Below are 27274 nucleotides of genomic sequence, written 5' to 3'. Positions count from 1 at the left end.
ACCAAAGGTATGGCCAAACGCTGTAGCTTACACTAATTCATATTTGTGGAAATAAAAATAAATTAAAGGTGTCATATTGACCCTAGGAATGTTAAAGTGGGTTTATTCAGCCTGCTTACTATGGATTAAACCCATAAATTACAAATACTAATTGAATAACACAATGAAATGTAATTTATAAGATGGACACATGGCTATGTGGAGACATTTCTAAGAGTTTTTAAATAGCATAGCATACATAAGCCACAGCTTGCTAAATATAAAGAATTTGAAGTAATAGATTTAATCAAAACATACAAAGAGTGTAAAAAATGCTATTAAATATCTATTAAAACAGCAACCATTCTTAAATACTAGCAATATAAAATGTTGCCTAAATAAAAGTCGAAAACACTTCTGTAAACAATTTATTAGAAAGTATTTTAATTGAGCTACAATGCTTTTCGCTGTGAGTGACACACATTATGTCAACATTTAGGCCCTTACCTGTCACAACCTTACATCCGTGTTCACAACAGCAGCCCACCTGTAACTAGCCAGTAAATTTAAGAGGAACGCGCCCTCTGGTGGACACAGGAACAAGTGCATCAGTAACACAAACCATTCTGAGTACTTCCTTAATATCTCAGAACCGACGATTAAATAGATGATAATGGATAGTTATCAGAGAACAGACTGATATACTGGGTTATATTCATACAATCATTAGGCTTGCATAATGATTAGTTCATAAAGAGCAGCCCAAAACATGTGACGACTCAATAATTACTCACTAACGTTACTTTGTGTACCCCCAAGTGATTCATAGGTGCTTAGTAATTCCTCGTCAAAGAATGGGGACACACCTACTCTCACAGGTCTCGCCCCGGATTCATACTCCAGACTACTTTTTAACGCCCCAGGGCATGTTTATTCCGTTTGTGGTGAAAATGTTCATAAGAGAATAACTGAAATGTCTGCATTCTATTCTAACATGATTTTCACTCCTAACTAATAAAAGTAACAGTTCAAAATTAGAAATTCATTGTATTCCTCATGGACATATGAACCAAAGTCAAATATTAGGAAAGAGAGAATTTAAAATGTCAATAATAGTTTTAATTGGTGCATGTTACATTCCAATACCCATTGTAATCCTCCCACACATAATTGCATACATACATAACTTTTCTCCCTATTTCAGATGAGGAATGCAACAGACAACTTGTAAATGCCTTACACTATCATATATTTACATATTATCCTCCACTTCTGTACATGGCAAATCCTTAAATATGATCAATCAGATGAGTAACATAGGATACAATGTATGACTGATTGTATGTAGTGTCTTTGAAGCATATTTAATGTACTTTTTCCTTCCAAAAAAGGCATGTGCATACAGCACAGTGAGTCACACAATTAGACATGATAGGTTAAAAACTCCACAACACCTTCATTCATATTTCACAAGATAAAACTATTCCTTCAGCAGGGTTTTCTTCCAAAATGCACAAAAGTACAAAAAGACATGTAAGGTAACCAAAGGGAATAGAAAATAAACATAAAATGTGCTCAGTGCATTAAGACTTTCCAATATAACAAAGAAACTAGAGGTGTTTGCCCTGTTCCATCTCTGTGATAAATAAATTCACATTGTTACAGGCAGACAGTGAAAGGGCTTGAATCAAAACCAAAGTACAGTGAGTAAACAAAAGTGAAACAAATTGTAAAGCAAAAAAGAAAGTTACTAAAACCTGTGAAGGTAAACCTGCACATATTCTCTTTCTTTGTTAAGAATAAAAAATTACAGCTTTGATCAGCCAAAATGCAAGCTGTATATAATGCTGTCAGCTACATTGAGAGTTTTGGCTGTTGAATCAAACACTATAGATTTGTTTGGAGGAGCAAGACACTTCACTGTGCTGTAGTTCTGTTTGGTATTGAGACTTCAAACCTAAAATGTCTTGGTGGTCATTTCATATTAGCCCTGCAAACATCAAGTGCAAACTCCAGGAGCTCTGGAACTACTCTCATTATCAGTAAACTCAAATGTTGCCAAGCATTAAGAGTAAACCACTTCTAGGGTACGCCTTGAAGGAGGAAACTAAACGTTTCAAAACTACTATCTTGAGATTCGTGTTTGTTTAAAGTGACAATTCAGCTTTAAATGCCATTCATGGGGTGGGGTTTTTAGGGGTCACTATGACTCCCTGCAGTGTAACGATTTAACTGTCTGAACAAGCATACACGTGGCCCCACACACACACACACACACACGCGCGCGCACAGAGACAGGTGTCAAAAATGACATCCACATACAGTAAAACAATATAGGAGTCCTATAAATCATCTGGAAAAAAGTCAGCTGCTGCAATGGCCGAATATGTGTTCGCACAAGGAAGACTTTAGCAGGTATTTTCAGGTAGATGAAAATTTGTTGTAAAATTAGATTATGGGTTAATGCAGTCAATCACTTCTTTGTTCTCTTGAAGCCACCTGCCTTGAAGCAGCAGCGATGGATATTATAAAATACTTTTATGACACGTTTATTTCCTTGGCAAAAATCCAACCATAAATCTGTTTGATTAAAACAAAAACAGATATGTAGTTCGGGATTTTGGACACAACTCTGTATTACCAAACCATCATAGAATTCAATCTTATCACAAGGTTTAAATGACAAACTTTTCACAATTTCAGAAAGGCCAACAGTGTAACTATTGTATTGCAGTTAATGACAAGCAAAAACATTTTTGCCACAAAGCACAAACCTATAACCTAAATGAGGAGAGACAGTCACTGTTGAACTTCCGCCAAATCTTCAATGTGTGACTGCAACACAGAAATGTAGCTTTTTCCACCTTGGCATGGTTTTTGACACTTTGCTCTCAGAGTCAAAGGCAGACAGTGTTGATATATGTATTCATATAAATAACAAAACAGTACAGTATAAATATAAAGATTCTGTGTGTGTGTGTGTGTGTATGCACGCAAAGTTGTAAATGGTGTATGAGTACAGGATAAAAGTGTGTGTTTGTGTGCGCCTGTGAGCCAGTGTTAGGACAGAACAGGGGGGTTAGAGGTGAGGCTTTCCCTCTCCCACCTCGTGGAACAGCGAGGTGTAAAACTCAGGCTCCAGTTGCTTGTTGCGGTAACGCTGGACAATCTCAGTTATTTTTTGCTTCCGCCTCACATGAGGGGGGTTGTACAAGTCACTTTCCAGACGCTTCCGTCGGCACACGTTGATGACCGTTTGGCGTACAAGAAACCCTGGGAGAGAGATGCAAACACAAGAGCTTATCAGGCCAGAGTAGAAACATGTGATCGTTTGGAGACAGCGTACAAAGGAATTCCGTGAGATGGATGGAACAACTGATGCATGAAAATATAATATATATTATATATATATATATATATATATATATATATATAATAAATATTTAAATTTGCACTTGTGTGTTAGTTATGTTCTGGAAAGCCAAAGCAACCACCAAACAAAGCTCCTAACTGTTCCATCTGCTGGTCAAGAGTGGCGCTACATGAACTGAATCAGAATGAGTATGCCTACATTTTTATATTTTTCAAGGTAAAGTAATGTATCAGTAGAGGGGAGATAAATGCTACTCGATTTCTTTTAGGGCTGAAACGATTCATCGATTAAATTGATTAAATTGATTAATAAAATGCTTAGACACAAATTCTTTGCATCGATGCTTCGTTTAATCCATGTAACTTTACAGCACAGTGTTTCGCAGGGACATTTATTACTGTTGCACATCGCCCTTACGCTGTGAATACGACGTGATTATGATGGAGCTGTTTGCAAAGTGGAGGAAGAGAGGGACAAAGAAGAAAGTGTCCAAAGTGTGGGATTATTTCAAGCTAAAGAAAACAACAACTCTGTAATATTATTTTTATATTTTTCATCAATGAACAGAATAGATTCCATGTGGTAACCATGAGATGCATTAAGACTTAGTGCCTCTGTTCTTTCTGGTGAGGAAAAAAGGAAATGCATAGACGGATAAACAAAGACAGAGAGATGTGAGCTATTACCTAGTGCTCTGCGGCTGACCACCATGCCGTCCACCAGGGGAATCACCATGCCAAATTTACCCACAGCTCCATGTAGCCGGATCCTGAAGAGTCCCGTCTTCAGAGGGTGGATGAAGATCAGAGGAACATCCTTCTCTAGTAACCCTGACCTGCAGCAGGAACAATGAGAAAAAACAGAGGAAAATTATGTATGTGATTTGCAATAAACATAACAATATTTTATCTTCATTTATGCTTGGCATTAACATGTACCTTGACAGATCGATTTGCAATCTCATAGAACTTCAGTGAAAGGGTAAATGCCAATAGATTTTCATTCGACATGAAACAATTATGCAGGCAGAGAAAATTGCCTCTTCCGGTGCTGTGTTCAGCATTTAAATTGCCCAATGTACCTTCTTTGTTTGCTTTGAAAAAGTCAATTTAGCCATCTTCACAAATGCCAACCACCTGTTATCTTTTAAGGGATCTCGGCGTTCAAAAAATGAATTATGTCACTAGTGAATGAATGGTTGTCACCGCATCAGATCACAAACCTCCAGACAACACCCTCTCAAAGTGGCTTTGTACATTTGGTTAAATGCAACCCATTTCTATCAGTTTGAGGCTTGTGGTCCATGGCATCAGTTTATGTCAACATATCTAAATCTTGACAATAGAGCTGCTGTACATGAAAACAACGTAAATTCATGTTACACAAAACTGTTGCCACAGTTCCTTTTCTCTGCCTGCTTCTGCAAACACTGTTGTACTTCCTGTTTTGCACCATATGTGTTTATGCACGGTTTGTAATCCTGCACGTCAGAGCACATGCTGTTTTGCAGAATAGGTTTTTTTTCTTCATTTTTGTACCTTGCAATTCATGAACCATATGTTCTCCATTCTGGCAGCAATGTGTTTTGGGTGTAAACTTTCGAATACCTGCAGGAAGTGCTGTTGCTCATGCTAGCTTCCAAGCCCGTGCTGGTTTCCGCCAAGAGATCAGACAACGGGAAGTTCTCTAAAAGCACAAAAACAATTACATTCATGTACCTCAATCGACTGATTCCTTTTAATCCTTTTTTACAGCCACTTTAGGCTCCAGAGATTGAATGTTTCATACTAAAATATTTTGTGTGCAGAAACTTACAAACTGAACAAGAGAAAATGCTAGAAAAAGAAATAGAATATAATCTATAGAGACAGAGTATAGCGCCCCCGTGGCCTCTAATTTGAATCCTGTAGTCTCAAATTACAGGACACGGGGGCAGTGTAAAGAATATGTGCCTACCGATATCGTCAAAGCGCTCCACCCAGACCACAAACACCTTCGTCTCAGGACCCAGTGGTGGGAAAGACTTTCCAGTCGATGACCTCTTTGTCTTGACCAAAGGACTCAGCTAAAAAATTTGAAATCATAATCAAAGCTGTCAGCATGCAGTATAGACATACATTATGTACATAAACTGTAAACACTCACATAAAGCAAACTTTACCTTTTTGGCAGACTCCAGATTTTCAGAATGGTTGGGGAACAGCTCCAGTGTGAGATTGGGTTGTTTTAGTAAACCAGGCATGAGGTCTGTGTTGGTGTCTGCCTCCACTGTGGAGTCACTGTGAACTGATGACTCCTCTGGGGAACAACAAAGGGCAAATGGCAACTCTGTCAAGCCTGAATCCCTCATCATATACAGTATCTATCATTTCATATTCAAGACAGTGAATACTGACCAGAATTTTCTGTTAAAGATGGAACAACAAAGGCGATCTCTGTCAGAGCATCTGCGTAGTACAAGACTTTCTTCTCCCCGTTGAACACTGAACCCCCCGTGTCCTCAGGAGTAGCTGCTTCCTCTAAAAATAGAAAGTTCAACATTGACTTAGTTACTACGAATTTTCAACATTTAGATAAATAACAGTTGGCATAAAGTGCATTCCACAGATCTAAATGAGGTAGTTAGTTTAGTAGCTTACCTGCTGGTTGTGGATCATTGCTGTCAGAGCAGGAGTTGAGGGACCAGCTGGTATCTAGGTGTCCTGTCCATCCTGGGTGGTGTCCTACATCCACAGGCCAGCCCAAGGACAGCAGGAACTCCAAAAAGTGGGGCTGGACACTAGACGATGACTCCACATTCCTCAGGATCTGATCACCACAAGCACAAGATCTCATCCATTCTTATTCAGATTTTTATACACTTATTCTGAAAGAAGAACCAATGTCAACACCTGTACATTTTTAAGTTAAATTCCATCAATTGTGAGTTGCAGTTGTGATTAAATACAAACCAAACTTGTCAATCATCATTTCACACAGAATCATGTGTTGAGTTCTCTCACCTCAGGGCTGCTTTTCTGTCCAGCCCTCACGTAGAAAATAAAGACAGTGTCAAATGGTCGGCAGGGAAGCAGGTCCAGGTAGCTAATGTCATCAAAAAACCCTGGCAAGGATGACTCCAGGCCAATTAGATGAGGAGGTAGACGACTGTTGTTGGGCTCCTATCAATAATAAATCAATTTGCCATACATTCTACATGAACTATACTGATAATAACATTAGTGTAAATGTATATACCAGGAACGAATGAATACATAAACTCATTAATAATCAGAAATTATTTTAACCAACCTTGAGCGCCTCCAGAGACAGAAAGCCAAAGTGGGAGAGGAAGAGCCGTGCTGTCTGGAACTCTTGTGAGGGCGGAGGGGGTTTGCAGTCTGTCTGTGGGTCAGGGAAACACCTGGACATCCAGATTTCCTCGCTGTGCCGCTCCAAGGCATTCTCATACTCTATCTGCTTGGTCATCAGAATACGAAGCTTGTCGTGCTGAACTTCCAGCTGAAAACAAAAAGGGGATGTGGCAAGAGGCTGTGACTCGACTGCATAAATAAAAAATGAAAACACACACAACCACAAAGGGCAAGTCCCACAGTCCAAATAATAAGGTGTCACCTCCCAATGTTGATGTGAAAAAAGTCACTAGACGATGGCATGGTCTACCAGCCCAACCCTACAACAGCCCTCAATAAATTGACTCTTTGTGAAGCTTTTAAAGTTCACTTTCTGAACACCATCAGAGAGGTGTTGATTCAACTCTTTGGTCATTTTTCAGAGGGTAGTTAGTAGGGTGTGACGAGATTAAAACGTGACAATATTTCTTATTAGGGGAAAACCTGTCTTGCGAGACCCACGCAATTGACACTGTTCACACAAATCAATTCTCTTACGCCGTGAAAAACAAATGTGAAACAGATAGTCGACTCCTTCGCAAATCATCCCTAACCAGCTGATGCGACACCAGTGGCTATTAATGAAGTGCACCCCCCTCTCACACTGTGAGTCGCAGCCGGTTTGTGACGAGTTGTAAAGTAGCTGGTATAGCTGCAATATAGGCAGGTAGGTTTATTGTCATAATACGACAAGTTGTAATGTGAAATTGAGTTTTGTAACTCCCTTCTGCTACATAGCAGACAATATACATTAATAGAGAATCAATTATGAGAAATGGTAACAGAAATGAACTCTCATCACTGGAGCAGTGCTGAGGATGAATTAAGAGTTTAAGAGTCTGATGCTCTGCAGTCTGGTGCAGCAGCAGAAACTTCTATCTCTCTTCCCAGAAGGCAGCAGGGTGAACAGGCTGTGGCTGGGTGGGTGCTGTCCTTTAGTATCCTTTGTGCTCTGCGTAGGCACCTCACCTCACTGATATCACTGATGCTCGGGAGAAAATAAACATAATAAAAACAGAAGTGCAAACCTGCTCTGTTTGAGACTGTAAGCTGCACTTTATCAGAGGTGCTGAAGTTTACGTGTGTGGATTTGTCGCAAGATTTGTCTAATCAAGTGTTTTCAGTTAGTTTCGGTTTCCACCTCCTTGTCTCATCCAGTACAGTCCCAAACGGGGTTCGGCATCTGTCAATGGTCTGAAGGGGATACAGCCATATCAGCAGAGCAATATAGGGCAGGTAGACTTTTAAAAAATATGATGAATTCTCATTAAATATTGACGTTAGTTTAGTAATGTCAGAGAAAACAGATATGTGGGATAGTTTTTGAATGTGCAGAAAGTTGTGAAAAACCAGAAAACCTGCTGAAACACAGGAGCTAATAAAGCCCAGGAGTTTATAAGCGAATTAAAATGAAATAATTTATCATTTCTACTATAAATTAATGCAGAAAAGGCAGAAATTGCTCCCAAAATCTCACCAGAATGCAAGAAATTAAATGTTTAATGGACAAAATTTTACTATAATGCATGATGAAAATTCCTTAAAAATAGAGATAAATCTTGTCTCAATTTCGTGAACCCAATACAGTGTGTCGCCTGATCTCGTTATCTAAGCGTCTCGTCACACCCTAGAAGTTAGTGGTAGTTTTGGATTGCATTAAAAGCTACAAATTGAGAAACCACACAAAAGGACCATCATTTGTTTGTCACCAAGCTAAATAAGTTGACCCTTTATACCAAGAGACACCCAAGTGAAGTTTCTCTACAATAACTCACGTGTGGGTAATAACTCAGTGTATTTGCAGTTCTCGAATCATCCTGCCAGCCCATACAACACACCTAGGTTTGCATAATAACAAATACTATGAGTTATTAATTTACTGCATGGCTCTATTTTAGCCACGACAACAAACAATCATGTTGTAGCTTAATTAGTCATAATGTGGATACAAGCTCAGTGACAGGGTTCAACAGGAAACAAATCTCACCTCTTTACTGACAATGTCGTCCAGGTCAGGAATACTGACATCAGCTTTGACAAGAGGAATCTTATCCACCTCTTCAGGGAAAGGTCTCTGCTTCACATTGTACTTTATCCCCACAGAGTTGTTGGGCGTTGGGCGGCCCTCGGGAACAAACACCTGCTGTGGAAGGAGAGAAGTAGACAGAGATGAAGCGAACTTCAGTTAAACCGATGTGGAGCAACAAGTTTTACCAAAGCAAATCATTACCATGAGATTTTAAAACCTTTCTGAAATGAAATTGGTTCAGCATCGTCGTCTTTCATGACACAATAGTCAACAGTGTGATCTCACCCTCTGACTGGCCCGAGCTCCTCTGGGTTGGTGAAAGAGCTGCATGGTCCAGGCATGTCTGCCAGCTGTCCCTCGGATCAAGACCGTCACTGATGGACTGGGGTCTGTGAGGACAGAGATGCTCTCATTTATGAAGAAAAGTGATGGTCTCTCGGTTAGTGATTTTAATTTTACCAGTGCTTGGTACTTAGCAGGTGATACAGTCTCTACTTGTACATTGAAAATGAATAAAGTAACACCTTTATCCTCCCCGATATCCCAATAAACCTGTATTACGTCAAAGATGGATGACAAGCTACTGACTCTGCTCATTGCCGAGAGGTTGTTCCAGCATGGCAAGGATGACAGAGTTGTCCAGGACAAAATAGCGGAAGTTGCTGGCTCCTGTGGCACTGAGCCTGGCATAGCGAATCAGGGTGTCTTCATTCAGCAGGCTGCAGGTGGAGGCAGGCCCGCTGGGTGAAGGGAAGGCCCCCAACACCTGCATGATACTGGGGAACACCACAGCAAAACCAGCAAGAACATAAATATACGTGAACTTGGGCAATAGGTACAGCACACTGTTCTATTAGTCGTCTATGTGCTGTGGGGTTGCAGCAGAAACACCGGGGAAACTAGGTCATTGTAGCAGCAGAAAAATAGAGCAAATACATAATTTAGTACATCCACTTGGATTTAAGGTCCAACCAAAGTTTTAAAATTCCTTTAGGAGTCAAAAATAATGTAAAAGTTATATTCAAATGTATAACTGATAATATTTTATTGTTTCAATTTTGGAGATATACAGAAAAGCCAATTTAGCCAGCAAGATTCTGGTGGAGGATGGTCTCTGGTAACAGAAAAGTACAGTTTTTTATTTTTGGGTGCTTTGTCCCCCTTAAAAGACGGCCCAGAACTAGCAAATGAGCAGATACATATGACGTCCCAGGCTCAATTTTAATTTCAGTTGGTTTAAGTAACAAGATAAAATAGGAGCATTTTGAACATTGTTTGCTTTTTCTGTACAAGCATGTTGAAAGTGTAACACAGTGCATTAACTCCATCAACCAACTTTAAACTCTGATTCATACTATAGAAACTGCAGGGAATCTCACCAGGACAAAGTTGCCTCAGCAGCGTCCTTCACCCTCATTGAAGCTGGGTTGTGCTCCTTCTCCCCTTTATGTCGCACTTCCTGTTCCTGTCGGGACTTGCTGCCAGAGATTCCTAGCTCCACAATCTCCAACACCTCTACCAAACAATCCTGATCCAAAAAGAAACAAAACACAGGGAACAGAATTTCAGAGTGCACATTTTGCTTTCCATATAAATGAGGCTTACACTAAAACTTACCACAAGATAATTAAAAACAAAATGTTCCTGTAAAATTCAGACTAAGAGAAGAAGTCAGTAAAAGTTCGTAAAAGTTTAATTTTACCAAATAAACTTGTGCCCTTCTCTAACCAAACAACATATAACATGGACAATTTTATTCAGTCTTACCTTCTCATCCAGCATGTCAGGGTGTTCTGTGAGCCACACACAGAGAAACTGGAAGGCAGCAACAATCATGGAGTGGAGGTCTCGGGATTGAAGAGGAGCTGGACGGCTACACTGGTACACAATGTACCCACATATAGAGCTAACAGCACGCTTACGGTCTGCAGAGTCTACTCCCACCTTTACCTGCAGAAGTGATTGGCAGTTTTACTAAATTGTAACACATTTGATTATTTGTGGTTTTAACTTAAAGTTTCCACAGTATTGTTAGAACTAGCATTGATGTCAATTTAAAGCCTAAAGGGTGCGTTGGCCTCATCTCTTTCTGCACCTCAGCACACTTCATTTGTGTGATATTAAGTGCCTGATGTTTACATTTTATAACCAATTACTGTCTATTATACTAATTTGACCCTATTTGAAAACTGACACGTCATAGCAGCCTGTCTTAGTTGGTACACTGGTGAACTGGGACCAACTGTACAGTCATAACCAGGCAAAGAAATTTGCAGGCTCTGTCCAGAAACGTCTCTCATTCTGGTAATATACCTGAAGGCACCATTAGTTTTGTTCTCTGTGAGGCTAGATTGTCTCATTTGGGCAGGATGTGCACTGGTTAACTGGGAGCAGTGGGCTTATGATCAAGTTAACATGTAGTACAACATCTGTTGCCACAATAACAGACAGACTTTCAGTAAACGTGATTGAGTAGGTGTTTTTCCTGTAAGCCTTGTTCACAGAGGTGCAAATCTAAGATTTCCTGTACCTGCAGCAACAGCTATGGTTTTATAAAGATAGTGGTAATATCTGCTGTATTGCGACTTGGGTGAACTAAAAGACATACAATAGTCTCACCTTGGACTGGCCAGTTAGTAATGATCGCAGATTACACTGAGTCTCTGTGGTGATTGGACATTGTACCTTTACCTTGGCAAGCCCAGCCAGCAGCTCCAGGGCAGCCAGTGAAATGCTCATATCTTGTCTCCACTGTGAGTTGAGTCTCTGAGTGACCAGATGGATGCTGCGCACCAGCAGGCCTGCCGCCGTATCTGGAAGAGCTAGACCATATAACACCCCAAAATACCAAACACCGCAAAGAACAGAGCAAAGCAGGATTCAGGCAACACAGCTAAGGTATACAGGACAACAGGAAAAATGTCCTGGATGCCCAGTTAGCAGATTTGTCTTGGTATTGAAAAGATGCATTAGAATAAAGTTTGAAATCAGTACAGCACACAAAGATGAGACAAATTAGGGTAGACTGAAGAACTGAATAAACGGCTGAGAATTAGGACTGAGCGATCAAGTTTTGACTTTAAAAGAAAAGAAAACTTTTATGCATGTTATAATCATCCAAAACTGACTAAATTAAATTATTTACAAGGCAAATCTGATTTAAAAAATTAATTGGTTTTCTGTAATATAATAACTATAATTTCTCAGAATATGTTTAATTGGTTCATTTGGAGTGGACACTGAAACAAGAGGGTAGTCACAACTTGTCAGATAGAATCATATACTTTCTCAGTATAACCTATAATTTGTAGGGCTTAAAAAAGCACTGCAAAGCAAAGCGAAGGCTGACTGTATTGAACAAGAATGGTAAGTTGCTTGAATAGTTCGGCTTTGTTCAAGAAGAAAAGTGTTAAGCAGTGGACGTAACAGAGCCTTATGTAAAGGCTGTGGCTCAAGTAAAAAATGTTGTCTTCTCCCTGGTCCCATTTCATTTCTCCTCATAATAAGCACACCTTTTTTGCTGTTAATTCTGTCTCATCCAGAATAAATATTTCTTGAGCTGGGTTTCCATTTCAGAGTTTCTACCTAAAAACCTGAGGAAGACTAATGCTTTAAACTGTGATTAAAAGTTTGATGAGCTTACTGAGCCTGTCTCAGATGTAGACCTGACTCCAATTTTAGAAAGCAGGGAAAGCATTCACTATGAGCAAAAACTCCCCAATCATGCTGTGAAACTCCTACCCGCCCACAAGTCTATGGTTTTCCTGTCCAGCACTGAGCCTCACAACACAATGAAATCTTCCCATTCCACAGGAATCCCCACTTCCTGCTGGACAAATTCTCCTATAAGCAGCACAGTGTGTGTGTATGTGTGTACGGGAGATTCACATCATGGAGGTGCAGCCGACAAATCTGTAGCAACTGTGTGATGTTATCATGTCAATGTGGACGAAAGTCTCTGAGGAATGTTTCCAACACCTTGCTGAAAGCATGCCATGAAGAATTAAGGCAGTTCTGAAGGCAAAAGGGGTCCAACCCAGTACTAGCAAGGTGTGCCTAATATAATGGCCAGTGAGTGTATATTATATACACACACACAGTCAGATTTAAATGAGAGTGGTGATTATCTATTCATCAAAAGAATCAAACAATGCTTCCCACATTCCACTGTCCGAACACAATTTAATCAAATATCGCTCAGCCCTACTGAGAAAAAGACAAAGTCTTTTGATTAGGCAACACTGTTGCAACCAATCAATTAAGACAAAAAAAAAATAAAAAATAGTTCAGGCACTCCACATGTCTCAGTGCCAAACTGTTCAATGGCACACAAGCACAGCAAATAACTTTGGTTTCACCTACAGAGACATTTTACCCAACGCTTCTTAACTCTCCATACCACTTTAACCACGTTAGCTATAAACAACAGATGTGTTAATTTAATAAGTTGCATGTTTTAGCAAGCACAATCTGTTAAAGCTTATGTGAAGCCGCCGTGCGTCTTACCGTAGTCTCGAAGCAAGGCTTGGGAAGGACGCTCAGAGTCTGGGCTGGTGGCCTCCGTGCTGCCCCCACTGGTGAAACTAATCCCACTGTTGGTACGGCTGTGACTCTGACTACTCACTGTCATGTGGTTCCCATCTATACTCCCCTAACACCACAAAAACACAGCGATCTTGATGTCCAGTCCACCAAACTGCTTCTATCATTATAAAATGTTAATTGTTTATCAGCAGATAACAGCAGTGACCTGAGCCTTACCGTTTCAGTCTGTGCACCTATGGACTCCAACAGTGCTGAGTCTTGAACAATATTTAGCATTGCACCTGAGGGGAGGTGAATAATAAAGCGTGATTGATATAGAATAATATACTTTAATAGACTTAAGCACAGTCCAAAAATGGTTTAAGTCAGCAAAAATACTGCACAAGTTATATGGAGAGGCAAAATAAATAGATAGAGGTTATGAAGAAGCCAGTGTGAGCACCCAGGATGAGCTGTGTGTTGGTGGGGTCAGTCTCAGTCTGCAGTGCTCCAATAAGGACATTGACGAGACGTAGCCTCAGGGACAGGAAAGACACGGGTTGGTCATGAGGCCACCCATCCTCTTCATTGAACTTTCCTTCCAACAGAACCTGAAACACAACATCAAGGTTAAGAACCTGGCGTACTTGTTTTTAATTACAAGTGGCTCTACAATGTGAAAAATGTTTTAACAAGAATTTCACATACAACAGCTGCAATGACAGAAGGAAAAACATTCAATATAGACCACAAACTCATATACATACAAATTCCTGCACCAAAGTGGCAGCTTTCAAATAAAAAAAATGCACAGATGCCAAAGCTGTTACCTCTGATTTGATGTTGCCAAAGTGATGTGGCAATGGCAGCATGGCAAGCAGGATATTGATGGAGGCTCTCCTCAGGTCGGTAGGATTTACATAAATCTTGAATTTGGACAGCTCTCTGATGGAGTAAACAAATTTCATGGACTTAAAGAAACATAAGACAATATTCTCAAAACCTCTGAAGAGAAATCTCACTAAAAGCATCATCTGAAAATGTTATCCAGTAGATAAAAGATGCAAATTACATGTTTAGTGATCCAAAACTTGTGTAACATACTACCAGTCTAACCTGTCAGGTACAATAGTCTCCAGGGCAGCTATGAAGTAGGGCACCACCACATTGATGCCTTTCAGGTCAGTACAGAAGAGAGAGGAAGAGTTGAGAATGATGGAAGCAAGAACTGGTCTACAGATGAAATCGGAGATCTGGAGACCTTGAATGAGAACCATGTAGAACCTGCAGAAAGAGAAAGAGGAATATTTGCACAGTTTGTGACATCACCAAAATAGCATTCCCACAGTTGGACTGATGAATGAATTACAACTTGGCATTATTAAAAAAAATAACTTGACTATGTTACCTGGACAGGTAAACAGGCAGAATCTCTTCTCCAGTTTTCTTGCTACAGAAGATGCGACAGAGAGTCCCGCAGGCCTCAGCTCGTCCTGCCTCGTAGCTTTCTGGGAACTCGTTGGCATCAAACATGGGGTTGGACACCATGGAGTCGGTGGACATTTGGGAACCCTTCCTTCTCAGCTCCAGACCTACTTGAGTGGCTATCGCTGTAGAGAGTGAGAAGAGACAGAGAATGAAAGGACCCTCAATTGTAATGCGGTCATTAGTCTACATGCATGTATGGGAAACAGGCAAACATGTTGCTATAAGCACACTACAATAAAAAGTAAACTGTAAAAATTTGAAAAAAAAAAAAAAGCACCACAAAGCAGATCGCAGATTCGCTATCACAACAAGAGAGAACAAAGCAAACACACACTCACATCATTTAAAAGCATTCAAAAGGGGACTCTGACACAAGGAGTTTGCCATAAAAGTTCTCCCTAAAACTGTAGTGTAGTAGCGATGGTAATAATATATTTTCAACTGCAAGACTACAAAGCAAAATCCCTGTATCAGCTCCCTTGATGTTGCAATTATATGACCGTCACCTAAGGCACAGAACATTCATTTCATGCATTGAGGCATCAAACCAATAAAATCAAAATTCAAGTGACCTGACAATACAAAAGGAAATTACAAAAAACAAAACAATAATGCTGAACTTGAGGGGGGTCTGAAACTAAATAATAAGGATTAGTGTGACCAAAGTAAAAGAAAATGAGAACTTAAAACAGGGTAGCGTTGTCACAAACTGGCAACATTATGGTCGAGACAAGTGGTCAGTTGGTGAAACCCATTCAATCACCTTTGGAGAAACGCTGAGAGACTGCTGGTGAACGTTTTTTTATATGACAAGCAGTGGGAACAGAAAACAATGGCGATAATGGCAATGATCATGAGGAACTCAACTAAAAAGCAGGAACATTTGTCAAGAAACGAGGGAAAAAAGCTGCCGTTCCTACTTACAAGATTTATAAGAAAGGAGAATTTGGATAAAAGAGGCTGCAAGATAACAGAAATAGTGGAGAGAGACAAAATCAAAGCAGATCCAATATTTTGGGATCAATTCATACCAGGCATGAATTGTGTTTTTTTGTTCTCCTCAATACATGACTTTTGACCCATTACAACGCTTTAACATTAATCAGACATGGTAGACACGTGCAGGACACTACACCAAAAAGAGAACAATAAATGGATGAGCCAAATTTATTTTGAAATATCAAGTATGCTGTATGTGCTGTCACTGACTCCTCTAGAGATGATTTTACCAATACAATGACTGTATGAGGTCCTTAGCATATGGTTACAGTCTAAATGTAGTTTGCCAGGTTCAAATAGTTGGTAGATGTAAATGGATTAGAATCTGATGAGAATCTCATACCAGACCACTTCTAACCAAGCCCTCCACACAGAAAGGTACAAACAAGTTTCAGAGAAAATGGTAAAAAAAAAAAGAAAGGATATCCCAACGAAATACAGTAAAAAAATAACAGACACCAAAAACACAGATAACTGCACAAAAACACATACTAATGAATAGCAACAAAACACCCACCTGCCCATGCATATATGAAAATTCTATTAGCCATTGTCTCGCTTCTTACCAGTCATGCTGGGGTCTCGGCTGAGGCCGCTGTGGAGCTTACAGTGGACCAGTGCAGCATCAAAAAGCCACTGGCCAAACAGGTTGAGGATGCTGTTGACCTTTGGCCGTGCTGGGGCCGGAAGGGGCCGAGACTCCCAACTGCTCTGGTTGGGGCTGGAAAGCAGGGTGGGGGACGACGAAGTTTGCTGCTGCTGCTGCTGCTGCTGCTGGGATGCTTTGGTTGGTTGACTACCACTGCCCTGCAGGATGGGGAGGGATAGAGGAAGATATCTGATTAGGTTGTTACCTCGAGAATAGTGTAACTAACGGATCACACACAAAAAGATACTTTCTTGGGATTTGTCACATAAATTGAACAAAACAAATGGCAGGAGACACACAAGACACACACACACACACACACTAAATGAGACATGTGTCCTGTATTCTTCTATAAAAATCTTGGTTAGTATTAGCTTTATAGAGGCAACAAAAAGGTGTCACAAATGTATAAGATCTGTTCTGTCTGTAGATCAACTTCAAATCTCATACAACAATTAAAACAAAAATAGAGATCTAGACGTTTTCTAACTCTGCACTTATCATTTGTTATGACTGAATGCAAACTTGAACTTACAGTTGAACTCTTGCTTGCGGTTTTGGTGGCCACTGTATGCCGCTGCTTGCGACTGTGAGGGGGCGTGGTGTTGGTGATAGAGGGCGGCGGGGACATGCTCATTCTGTTGACTGGGGTTGGCGGGGCACTGTCAGCTCTAGGACGTGATATACCTGTTGACAGGAAAGTAAAATGAGCAAGAGAATAAAGTTTGTGTTTTTCCCTCCACAGCAGATGGAAAACACATTTCTGATTAGCCTCAGTAAACAACAAAAAGATCGTCATCCGGCCACTTTTCCAGTGGACAGAAAGTTTTATGGGTTAATTGAAATCATTTGAAGCCATTTTCCCCATTTCTACCGTTATGCGAGAGAGAAGAAAATAAGGTGGCTTCAGAATTGTGAGTTGATCATAGACAACATTAATTTGTAGACATGCAAGACAATGGTTAGATACGAATCAGCAATAATTGATATTCATCCATCTTGATTGACTTTTTGTGCCCGCAAGAGACCCCTTGTTGATGATCTTGTAGCTGAGTCTGAATGTCTGTGACATTCCGCTATATCAAGACTACCCCGAGCTGTTAATATCATCACCACCAATAAATAGACCGCTCCATCATATGCCCATCGCTCTATATGATGTATCAGCTGATGTCTGTACCATGAGAGAGCAGCACTGGACAAAAAGAGAACACCCTCTCCCGTACATCTCTCTTTTCAACAGAGACACCTACAGTGTAAAGAGAAAAACACACTGACACACCATTTCTATTCAAATGTACAAACAGGTACGTACTGACATTCTCCATCAAGATTTTACTCAGAAGTAGTGCCAAGAATAACAAGAAATGAATGCCGGTAATCAACCATTTAAATTATTCTTTTTAGCATGTTTTGACACTACAAATCAAATACGCTTTACCTTTTACAAACCTTTTCTAAACAATATTTTTGAATTTATTTTCCTACCTTCCAGCACCATTGGATTTCAATTCAGTATGATAATTAACCTTTAGCCACCTAAAATTTGCTTGAGATCACAATAAACACTATGTCTGTTTTTATTATCTCTTTTGTGTGTAATGCAGAAAACAATACAAAAGCAGGTAGCTGCCTAGAAGGTAGGAATAACACATTCAACATTATCACGCATTATCATGCATTGAAAAATGAGCTGTAATGCTAATATGTCTTGAAGTATCTTACTTCTAAAATGTGCTAAAACACATTCATTTAATTCTGAAATGTATTCCTCTGTTTGAACATTAACAAGTCAGTTCCTCTGAAATGTCCCATGACTGAGCTTTTCATTTTAATTAAGCATCCTCTTACCCAAGAAGGCATCCACTAGGCAGCTGATGCCCCTCATGGCCCTGAAGAAGATCTGGGGTAGCTGCTTCAAACAGGGATGCAGCACCACTTCATGAGGAATACCGCTGGAGTTGAGAAACTGTTCCTGAAACTTTGGAGTGGTGCTCACTATCGCAGGATTGCTCAGGTCGACTGGGTTGCTACAAACAAAACAGAGAAAGAAGAGAGAAGACAAATTTATGGATTGAGCAAAAAGCTTAAAGATGCAGCTCAAGCTTATTTGGATATAACCAATATCTGAATCTGCCATGGCTTGGAACACAGAGATGACTATATCATGATTATTTTTACATTCTCAACACATTTGAAACCAACCACAAAAGAAAAATGTGATGTGACTTTAAAGCTGGGGTAGGCAATTCATTTCATAACCATTTTTGTATTTGTTGTATTCTCTTTACATCCCGACAGTAATCAATAAATCAAATGCTCTGACACAAAAATGATTCGGTCCGAATGAAATGATTGGCTGGCCGACATGTCTGCTTACTTACCTACCTGAACCTACCTTACCATTTTCAGGTTCAAAATCTTATTTAGGGGTTGTTCCAGAACAGGTTTACATGGTTTCATTTTCAAAAAACACATTTTTTTCATGCTGCATCAACTGTGTTGAAGGCTTTGTTTTAGCTATGGAGTGATAAATCTTGTCTTTAAATGATCTTTGTTGGCAGTTGCACATGCACAGTTCCTAGTTAAGGACTACTAGCCAATCAGAAGCAGAGAAGGGCGGGTCAGTGTGAAGCCCGTAAACAGCTTCTGTTCAGCTGTACATGTTGCCGATCAGCTTAGCAACATGGACTGGAGCAAGAGTTTCAGAGCGGTGAGTTATTAATCTGTAACAAAAGTATCTTTCATCCATAAAGTTTTAACTGAGCTCCGTCTCTACATCACAGGAACAACTTTATGTCCACTGACTGCCTGGAGGGTAGCTAGTGTTTGGAAGGGAGAGGAGAGCTGTGTGCTGCAGCTCACTGTTTTTCCAATGGTGTTTTTGAGGGCGTGTCAGACTAGCCGCTTGGTGAGCGTTATATGAGGCGCATCTGCTTTCATCCCTGTGACGTCACAGGGATGAAAGGGAAGCGGCTAGACTACAAACGAGCTGTTTTCAGGCAGTTCAGAGCAGAGTTTTCTCTGGGAACTACCTACTCAAAAAAAAAGTAGGTCTCAAGGAAGGGGGGAGATTTTTTTCAGTTGTATACTTAAATCTAGTGGTCTCTTGCTAGTTCTCCAAAGGTGCCTATCCCAGCTTTAACATTTAAGGTTTCATGATGATGAGTATGAATGAATTTTCTAATGTTGGACCTTGGCTGCATTGCCAGCATGAGGAAGATGTTTTGGAGCAGGACCAAAGCATGAAAAATGCAAAGAAAGAAGGACAAAGGATGAATGCATGAATAGAAGAAGGAAGGACGCAAAGGATGAATTAAATCATAACAAGTGAGCAACAATCGAATTAGTGTTAAAGGAGACATTTTATAAAGGAAGGAAGTAGAGTATATAGAGGAAGAAGAAGGGAAATATTTGATGGTAAGAGAGTGATATGAGGTACTTCTTCATTTCCACTCTGTCCAACTTCTCTTACACATGTACGATCCTCTGTCTCAATTAGTTTCATATTTGAACCCAGAAAAATTAGGTTTTATGCACCTAAGCATGTGGAGAAAGCGGTACCACGTCTGTGCCACACAGTCATTGTCCATCTCTAAAGGAATCAGGTTGGCATCTTCATCAGGAACTTTAAAAGGTGGGAAGGATGGTCCGTGGGTAAAGCGCAAAAGCCTGGATTGTAGAAGTGAGACAGGAATGTACAGATGATCACACTCAGTAGAGATTACAGGCACTTTTCATTTATCCTAAAGTCATTATTACAACCACCAAAACATATGCTAACTGTCTAGTTCAAAATCAGTGTTGCTTCTCCCATCTGTGGGCACAGGAGTTAAACAGGTTAGACAAATCAAGTAACAAACTATCAATACTCTTATCAAACGACTCAATACTTACTCAATAATACAAGCATAAACAAAACTCACATTCAGTGACTAACTGTATGAAACCTTTTTCAGCATTAGTGTAAAGTTGAGTTGATGCTTTTCTCACCTGGAGGTCAGGGCGGAGGCCACTCTGCTCCACTGCTCTACAACAGGAGGGTGGTGTCTCCAGTTGGCCAGCATCTCCCTTGCTGTCTTCCAATATGGTGGTGTGGGAAAACAGCGGGCGCATGCCAGTAGCCACACCTCAAACAGCACTGCCATCAATTTCTCTGCCAGTTTCTCTGCCACCCCAACTGAAAGAGAGGAAAATGTTAGATTATTGAGATTAGACATCAGGGCTGCTCCATCATGGCAAAAATCATAATCGTGATTATTTTGGTCGTAATTGAAATCACAATTATTAATTGAACTTATAAAACTGAATGCTTAATTTTTTTAAATGATTATTCATTATGCAAAATAGCCCATGAAATCAGAAATTGTAATCATATATTTTTAACTTTAAACAGCATCTTAGAGCCAAGAGGAAGACAGCAACGCTGTGTGCAGAGCAGGTGAAGTATTTGGGCTGACGACACTTCGTTATGTTACAATGCCTTGGTGTTTTGCCCTATTCGTAATGATTATTAACTAAGTGAATACAAGTTGTGTAGGACAGGAAGGGAAATACCTCCAACCGTAGGCGGCGCAAGTAATGTGTCGTTGATACGAAGCAGGAAGAGCAGAAGCACCTCCCAGGTTTCCCTCACCATGGAAACGGACTCTCGTGCCAACTTCTGGACTGCAGTCAGGACCTGCTGGCAAAGCCTGATGTGATTCAGACTGTGCTGGTCAAGCCTAGAGGGAGTTTGAAATGATGGGACAGGGAGGAAATCAGAAAGAGAGAAGGAATCAGAGAGAAAGTGTAAAGAGAACAGCAGTAAGTGTGTAATGTGCAAAAACAAATATACAATATGCATTGAGTATACATTTAAATTTGAAAACTACAGCTAACGGGAGATAAAAGCTCGTTTGTGAACATTTCTGACATACCTTGGTACAAAGACGTTGTAGAGATGTTTAAGGATGGTCTGGACGTACATATTAGGCTCCTTCACCACAGGCTGAGGCATCGAGTCCCTGGGCGACACGAGGGCCATCATCCAGTCTGTGTACACATCCACACACAGCTTGACAGTGTCGCCCTCAAGGGGGAGGGTGAGTCCGTAGCACAGCACCTCCATGGTCCACTTCACCTGGGAAACAAACCATTCTCGTTCATTTATGTGAATGTTTTTGAGTTGCATTTCGATATGCAACATATTGCTGTTGATGAGTCCCGTATCAAACTGCACGACACAGAAACAATGACATATTTTCAACAGTGATGTATTCTGCAAGTGCTGCCATTCTTTTGATACAATACTGTACCTTTATGTCGAATGAGCACCCACAAAAGGTTTAGCACATTTGATTTAGTGTCTCATAATAAGGAAAGCTAATTGTTTAGGGTAAGATGATGGTAGCAATAACAATATACCGCCTTTCTCAGCCATGTTTTTGAGTTTCTTGCTAAATCAAAAACAGACTGAACATTCAAAGGCAAGTGATGAATGAAAACCAGATCGTCATTCTATAGTCAATGTTACATTTAAATATTAGTGTACACGTATCAAAGACAACAGTAAAGACAGGGGACATCCCAATTAGACTTCGGCAGTATCTATATAAGAATATTTGTTAAAGAAAAACTAAAAAAACTAAAAAGGAAACATAAAAGCTGAGCTGCTGGTGAAGTCATTGCAGCATGTATGACCATTTAGCCTACAATGCTGTGTATCTAATGTGCAGTTAGCCTACTTAGGCCTGCTGGGATTAAATACTTATGGCCTATAGAACAATTAATAAATAGGAAATCAGCACCCTCTCTCATAGGTTCTTCCTGAAGGACCCAATGACACTTGTTGCTGCTGCTTCAGATACCAACACATCAGTGGGCTGAACAAAGATTATGTGCACACAGCTTCTTCCGTGTTGACTAGCTCACCTATATCATTGGGACTAACCCCAAAATACTCCCAAAACAGGGACAGAGGCTTTTTTCTTGTTTACTAGTTGCTCCTTCTTGTGTGCATGTTAAGTGACTGAGCTTAAGAGAGCGAGCAGCAGGTGAATGCAGCAGAGAAGAGGAAAATGTAAGCAGTGGAGTTTAGCAGTAAATGTACAGTTAAGGTTACAGTTTGTCAGTGAATAAAGGCTTAGGCCAAGTACTATCCAAGATTTTTAGTACAGCTCAATATGACAGTTTCCTGCAATATTTTGTATAATTTCCTACAGTGTTTTGTGAAAGTAAAGTTCAAAGTAACAGCAGCACTTCTGATGCATGGTGAATCTGAGAAACATAGCTGACATTTTCTTAACCCAACGCAGCTCCTCTAACATCATGTCCTGCTGTCATATCATTAATTGAAACTCCAGGTTTGCAGTGAGCTCTGCTCTCTCACAAAGGTTTGTGTTAGCAGACCTTCCAGTGTTTTTATCAGATGGTTCTGATATGGTTCTGGTGTATGCGAAGCATACAAAGAAAAGGATCAGAAAGGATTTTAAAATTTATATTGTTTATCACTAAATATATAGTGTATGCTTCAGGGGCAGGAATTCGGAAACTGTGAGAATTTCGGGAATGATGAACGCCGGTGTCACACTATATCATGGTGTGAAATTTTTTTATTTTACATTATCACACTATGTAGGGATGGGGAAAAATTTATTCTTAGATGCATGGAGATGCGAACGTGTCGATTTACAAATGTCAAAAAACAATTTTCTAAATGTTAATTGATAACGTTAATATTAACAGAACAGAAAAGGTGGAACTCAGAAGTGCAGCGACTGGACAATCTGTGGTGCTACATAACAGAGAACGTTGTTCCCCCTATATTTGGCACATCGCTGCTGCTAAATGAATGAGCAATGCTACTAAAATTTCACAATCATTAGCATCAATGAGCAATTAATGTTTTCACTCGCACTGCGCAAGCATGGTAACATTCAACGGGTTGGCTAGCTTCCTCTCCTCATTCTTCAAAGGACATCTACGTGACAGGTGCTGTTAAGGCTCGTGCAGACCACACGACTTTCTTGTGACGGGAGTCTTGAAGTGGTTGTGGCATTCACACTACGTGACTGATCGGTGACAGGGGGTCACACGATACACGAGTTGACAATGGCTGTGTCACCCGACGCTGGTCTCCAAACCACGTTTTATCAAGAAAACACAAGTGAAATGCAAAACGGGAACCTCCACATGAAACAGCTGTTTGTCATTATAAAGACAGAAATTATAAAGACAAAGAATTTGGGTGAAAGAATGGATTAGCACACGCAGGTAGCAGGGATTGTCTGAGCTACAGAGAGAGCTGGAGGGGAGTAAAAAGATGTTTTGATGCGTCGTTGTGTAGTTCACACATAACGACCGGCGACCGCAGACACACCGCTGATTTACCCCGATCACAGCCCGACAGTCTCCGAGCTCTCCAACCAGCAAATCGGGCTAAAAATCGTGTAGTGTGAACTGCGCTTTAAAGGAGCAGAGTATGTCTTTTAAGAAACGGTGCGTAATGTGTGTGTGTTGCCAGTGTGTGAGTGAGACACTAAAATGTAATAAAAAAAATGCTAATATCATGTTATGACCCTACGGGTCGTGTGTTTGGGTTGGGTTGTGTGTTCCTTCTCCCTCTCAGTTAGTGGCCCTTCCGTCCCATGCCTTGGCTGCATGAGTGAGTGGCAGCAGGTGTGCCTGATCACCACTCAGTGCCTGGAGCATAAGAAGGCTTGGTTTTTTTCACAGCAGTCGGTCTGTTTCCCTTTCTACCTGTTGCGACCACACTGCAGACCAACAACTGTGAACGGGCCACTGCCAGCCCGTCAGCCCAGCGTACAGAGACAGCCCATTCCACCAGTGGGTTGAACACCAGCGTAGAGCTTCCGTGAGTCCAGAACAGTGTCTGGTCACCTCCCTCAGTGGAGAGAGGACTTTTCAGCGGTTCATTTAGTGTTGAACCCTGCTCCCTCAGTTACTTACCCTGTGGTTATTGTTGCCTTACCTTGTTGGCTCGCTGTCTCCTTTTGAGAGAGTAGTTTTGAATTGGTTTTCCTTTGTTGAATATTGAATAAATACGCTTTAGTTTGCACATAACCCTGACTTCCTGTCCTCTTTTTGCCCAGGTTTTTATTTCAAATATTGTTGCTCCTCCTCCCCCTGGACTTACCATCCGGAGGAATGTAACATAGCACAGTATGTCTTCTAGAAGTGCAGTTCATTTTGACAATATCTACACTGGTTGTCACAGTAATGACAGAGATACCGCTATGTAAAAATGAGGCGCCCTCTGAAAGCTGTGGGCAGGAGCCAGCAGTAGCATCACTACATGCAAAAATATCTTGACATTAATGTTTTTATTTCAGAGTTTCTAATCTAAACTTTCTCCCCAGCATAGTGATGGCGCCATCAAACACTGAGCTCTTGCAACCGGTGTGGTTACATCAAATGATGGACAGATGAGGCTGGTCACCCTTAAGCCATGTAAGAATATGTTTTGAAGCAGACAGGCTAGTGAGCTGGTAGCTTGGCAGACTACCAAGATGTTGAAATTATGTCAAATATTGCATAGTGCATGCACAGGCCTAAAGTACAACAGGGTGAATCTCTGTCTCACCTCCTTGTCTGTCTTGAGGATGTTCTCTGTAGCGACAGGGCTTACAGCTGTGCCCAGCGGCCTGACCACAGCATTTGCCACCTCCATGCCCACATTGGCAGGATAGGTGTGCAGAACACTGAGGTGGCCCTGGTCACTCTGCACCACCAACTGCAGCGAGCGCCACTCGGAGTACATGCTGCTGATGTCTACTTCACTCTACTCACACCTCCTGCCTCCACCTGCAGACACACAATTCCAATAGTCCACTTAATATGGCAAGTTATATAGGCTAGCACAAACAGTTGCGCTCTCTGTTGTGAGAATGCTTCTGCCAAAACTGTCAATGTTAACCCTACTAACAGAGAAACATAACGTAACACACCTCTTACAAAACGAGGTTCTTTTTGATAATTGAGCTGAGCTTGACAATTAAATGTTTCATCAACATAACGTTATGTTAGCAACGACAGAAAAAGTTTTTATATTAAAACAATCGTCATTTGGTGCATTGCATGCAAGACGACAAAACAGCGTATCATAAAATCTTGTGAAGAGTCTGAAGTCATGTTCATTGATTTAAGTTAAGCTAACGTTATAGTTTGAAAGTGAACAGGACCCATCATACCGTCCAGATAATGTTATGTGTTTGCTAACGTTGAAAGTAACTTCCATTATGTCCCCCCCCCCCACAGAAAACAAAATGTGTCAAGGCTAGCATTAACTTGATGTTACATAGCATATGTTAAATACTAGCTGGCTTGTATGCATGGTAAGCTTAACAGATCGATGAAGACGAGGATGAAACATACCAACCATTTGTATCTTAAACCTCGGGTCGATTACAAGCCGGAAAATCACAACCAGGAAACGGTTCTGAAAATGATTAGCGTGCTAACGTTAGCTAGCACTGACAATCAAAACATCTTCCTTATCTCGCTGATGACATTAGCTCAAGCTAGCTGCTGGCTGGCGTCTGTGTAACAATTCTGCTGCTCTGGATAAGACAAGTAATAGTCGCCAAGACATGCTAGCAGTTTGGCGTGCTACGCTATCAGTTATCTCAAACTACGTTAGTTGATCCGACGTTGCTAGCTAGCTTAGCTACTGTTCGCTTCGCTAGCCACTTCGTTGACATTAGCTGAGTAGACTGTCATTTCTGCTAGCTAATGTAGCTATCTTATACCTAACTTAGCAAAGATGCTAACGTTTGCTCGATAGATAAGTAATCCGGTGGTTTTCAAATTACCTGGACCAACTGGAAATGTTGTCATAACAAAGCTCTGAAACTCGCAGTTTGTGCTTTCTATGTTTCCTGGTCTACACCATAACTGCGTCCATCTTCGCAATGTCAAGGCTGGGTATTGCAGTTTGAAGGGCTAACGTTAACGGGAAACAGGATACGTAGATTGCCGCCCCCTACTGTGCAGCAACTGCACCAGACCTGATGCTACCTTCATGTGTTCTCTGGTGAACTCTCGCCTGCTCGAAATCATTCGTGGCGACCATTCAAGTGATTGTTTTTTCGTTTGAACCAAGTAAATAGGACAATGGTCAAAATACTTTTTGTCTACGTGTTAGCTTTACAATTCAATTCAAAGGGGGAAAAAGTTCTGAATAATTATAGGCTATGCTTTCATCTCTGGGTGGTTTGCTGGATGTCCAGGGGCTCTGAAGAAGTAGCCTAATGCTTTTCTAAATAAAACACTGAATTAAATAGAAGTTAGATTAGGCCTACTTTAGGTGAAACCTCTTGATAGGTTATGTACAAAAAATTTGCAAAAGGTTTGACCCTAGGTCCTCTGAAGAACAAAATGTTTTAAAGTCTGCAGCCTTGCTTGATTCTATTGGTGCTGTGGTCTTTAAGACAAAAATAATTCAACAAAGTCTAAACATTCTGCAAAAAAATGTCATTATTTCAAGATTTAGCCAGAAAAGACAAATAAACTACCAATGTTTATCAAAATGGTAACACACAGTTAATACACCAGCTGAATATGCTTTCACTCTTCTCTACTCTATAAAACTGTGACTGTGTGCTGTTATCACACTGTCCCTCTTTTAATTTATATCTTCCCTAAATAACTATAAGCGTTTGTAATAGATTAAATCAATTTTACATCATAGTGTTGAGTTAGATCTACAGATCTCAGTATATTTTGACAAAGCTAGACCACTCTCACATGAGAAATGGACAGGTTCATTGATAACACATGAGCTGGTATTCAATCCTGCTCGGTTTGGATAGGAAAGAAGGAAAGGAATGAAATACCTGACT

The 27274-nt window shown here is 40.5% G+C and overlaps 1 protein-coding gene across 17 annotated transcripts; it reads right to left on the bottom strand.

Annotated features, from left to right (window-relative positions):
- Nucleotides 1–1076: 1076 nt before the first annotated feature.
- LOC119905938 (ral GTPase-activating protein subunit beta-like) lies at nt 1077–26400 on the bottom strand. 17 transcript variants are annotated; one of them, XM_038723353.1, is made up of 33 exons: nt 26246–26391; nt 25809–25872; nt 25018–25238; nt 21353–21555; nt 20991–21157; nt 20427–20613; nt 19974–20105; nt 18285–18463; nt 17614–17682; nt 16969–17120; nt 16351–16591; nt 14706–14907; nt 14414–14581; nt 14128–14242; nt 13761–13908; nt 13535–13599; nt 13280–13424; nt 11459–11595; nt 10541–10723; nt 10153–10301; nt 9362–9549; nt 9059–9162; nt 8732–8887; nt 8520–8582; nt 6644–6853; nt 6355–6513; nt 5992–6160; nt 5749–5871; nt 5514–5650; nt 5309–5417; nt 4960–5038; nt 4039–4187; nt 1077–3252 (listed from the first exon to the last, which is right to left on the bottom strand). In XM_038723353.1, the coding sequence occupies exons 3-33, from the start codon at nt 25192–25194 to the stop codon at nt 3059–3061; spliced, it is 4659 nt and encodes a 1552-aa protein (XP_038579281.1). In that variant the 5' UTR covers nt 25195–25238; nt 25809–25872; nt 26246–26391; the 3' UTR covers nt 1077–3058. The 17 variants fall into 17 exon arrangements, with proteins under 17 accessions (XP_038579281.1, XP_038579280.1, XP_038579279.1 ...); XM_038723352.1 differs by having other exon boundaries at nt 25813–25872; XM_038723351.1 differs by lacking the exon at nt 25809–25872 and having other exon boundaries at nt 26246–26400.
- Nucleotides 26401–27274: the final 874 nt, after the last annotated feature.

Source organism: Micropterus salmoides, unplaced genomic scaffold (genome assembly GCF_014851395.1).
Source record: "Micropterus salmoides isolate LMB-PRFRI ecotype aquatic unplaced genomic scaffold, ASM1485139v1 Ms_hic_scaffold_16, whole genome shotgun sequence".
NCBI classification, from domain to species: Eukaryota; Metazoa; Chordata; class Actinopteri; order Centrarchiformes; family Centrarchidae; genus Micropterus; species Micropterus salmoides.
This window is presented reverse-complemented; position numbering and strand designations above follow the sequence as displayed.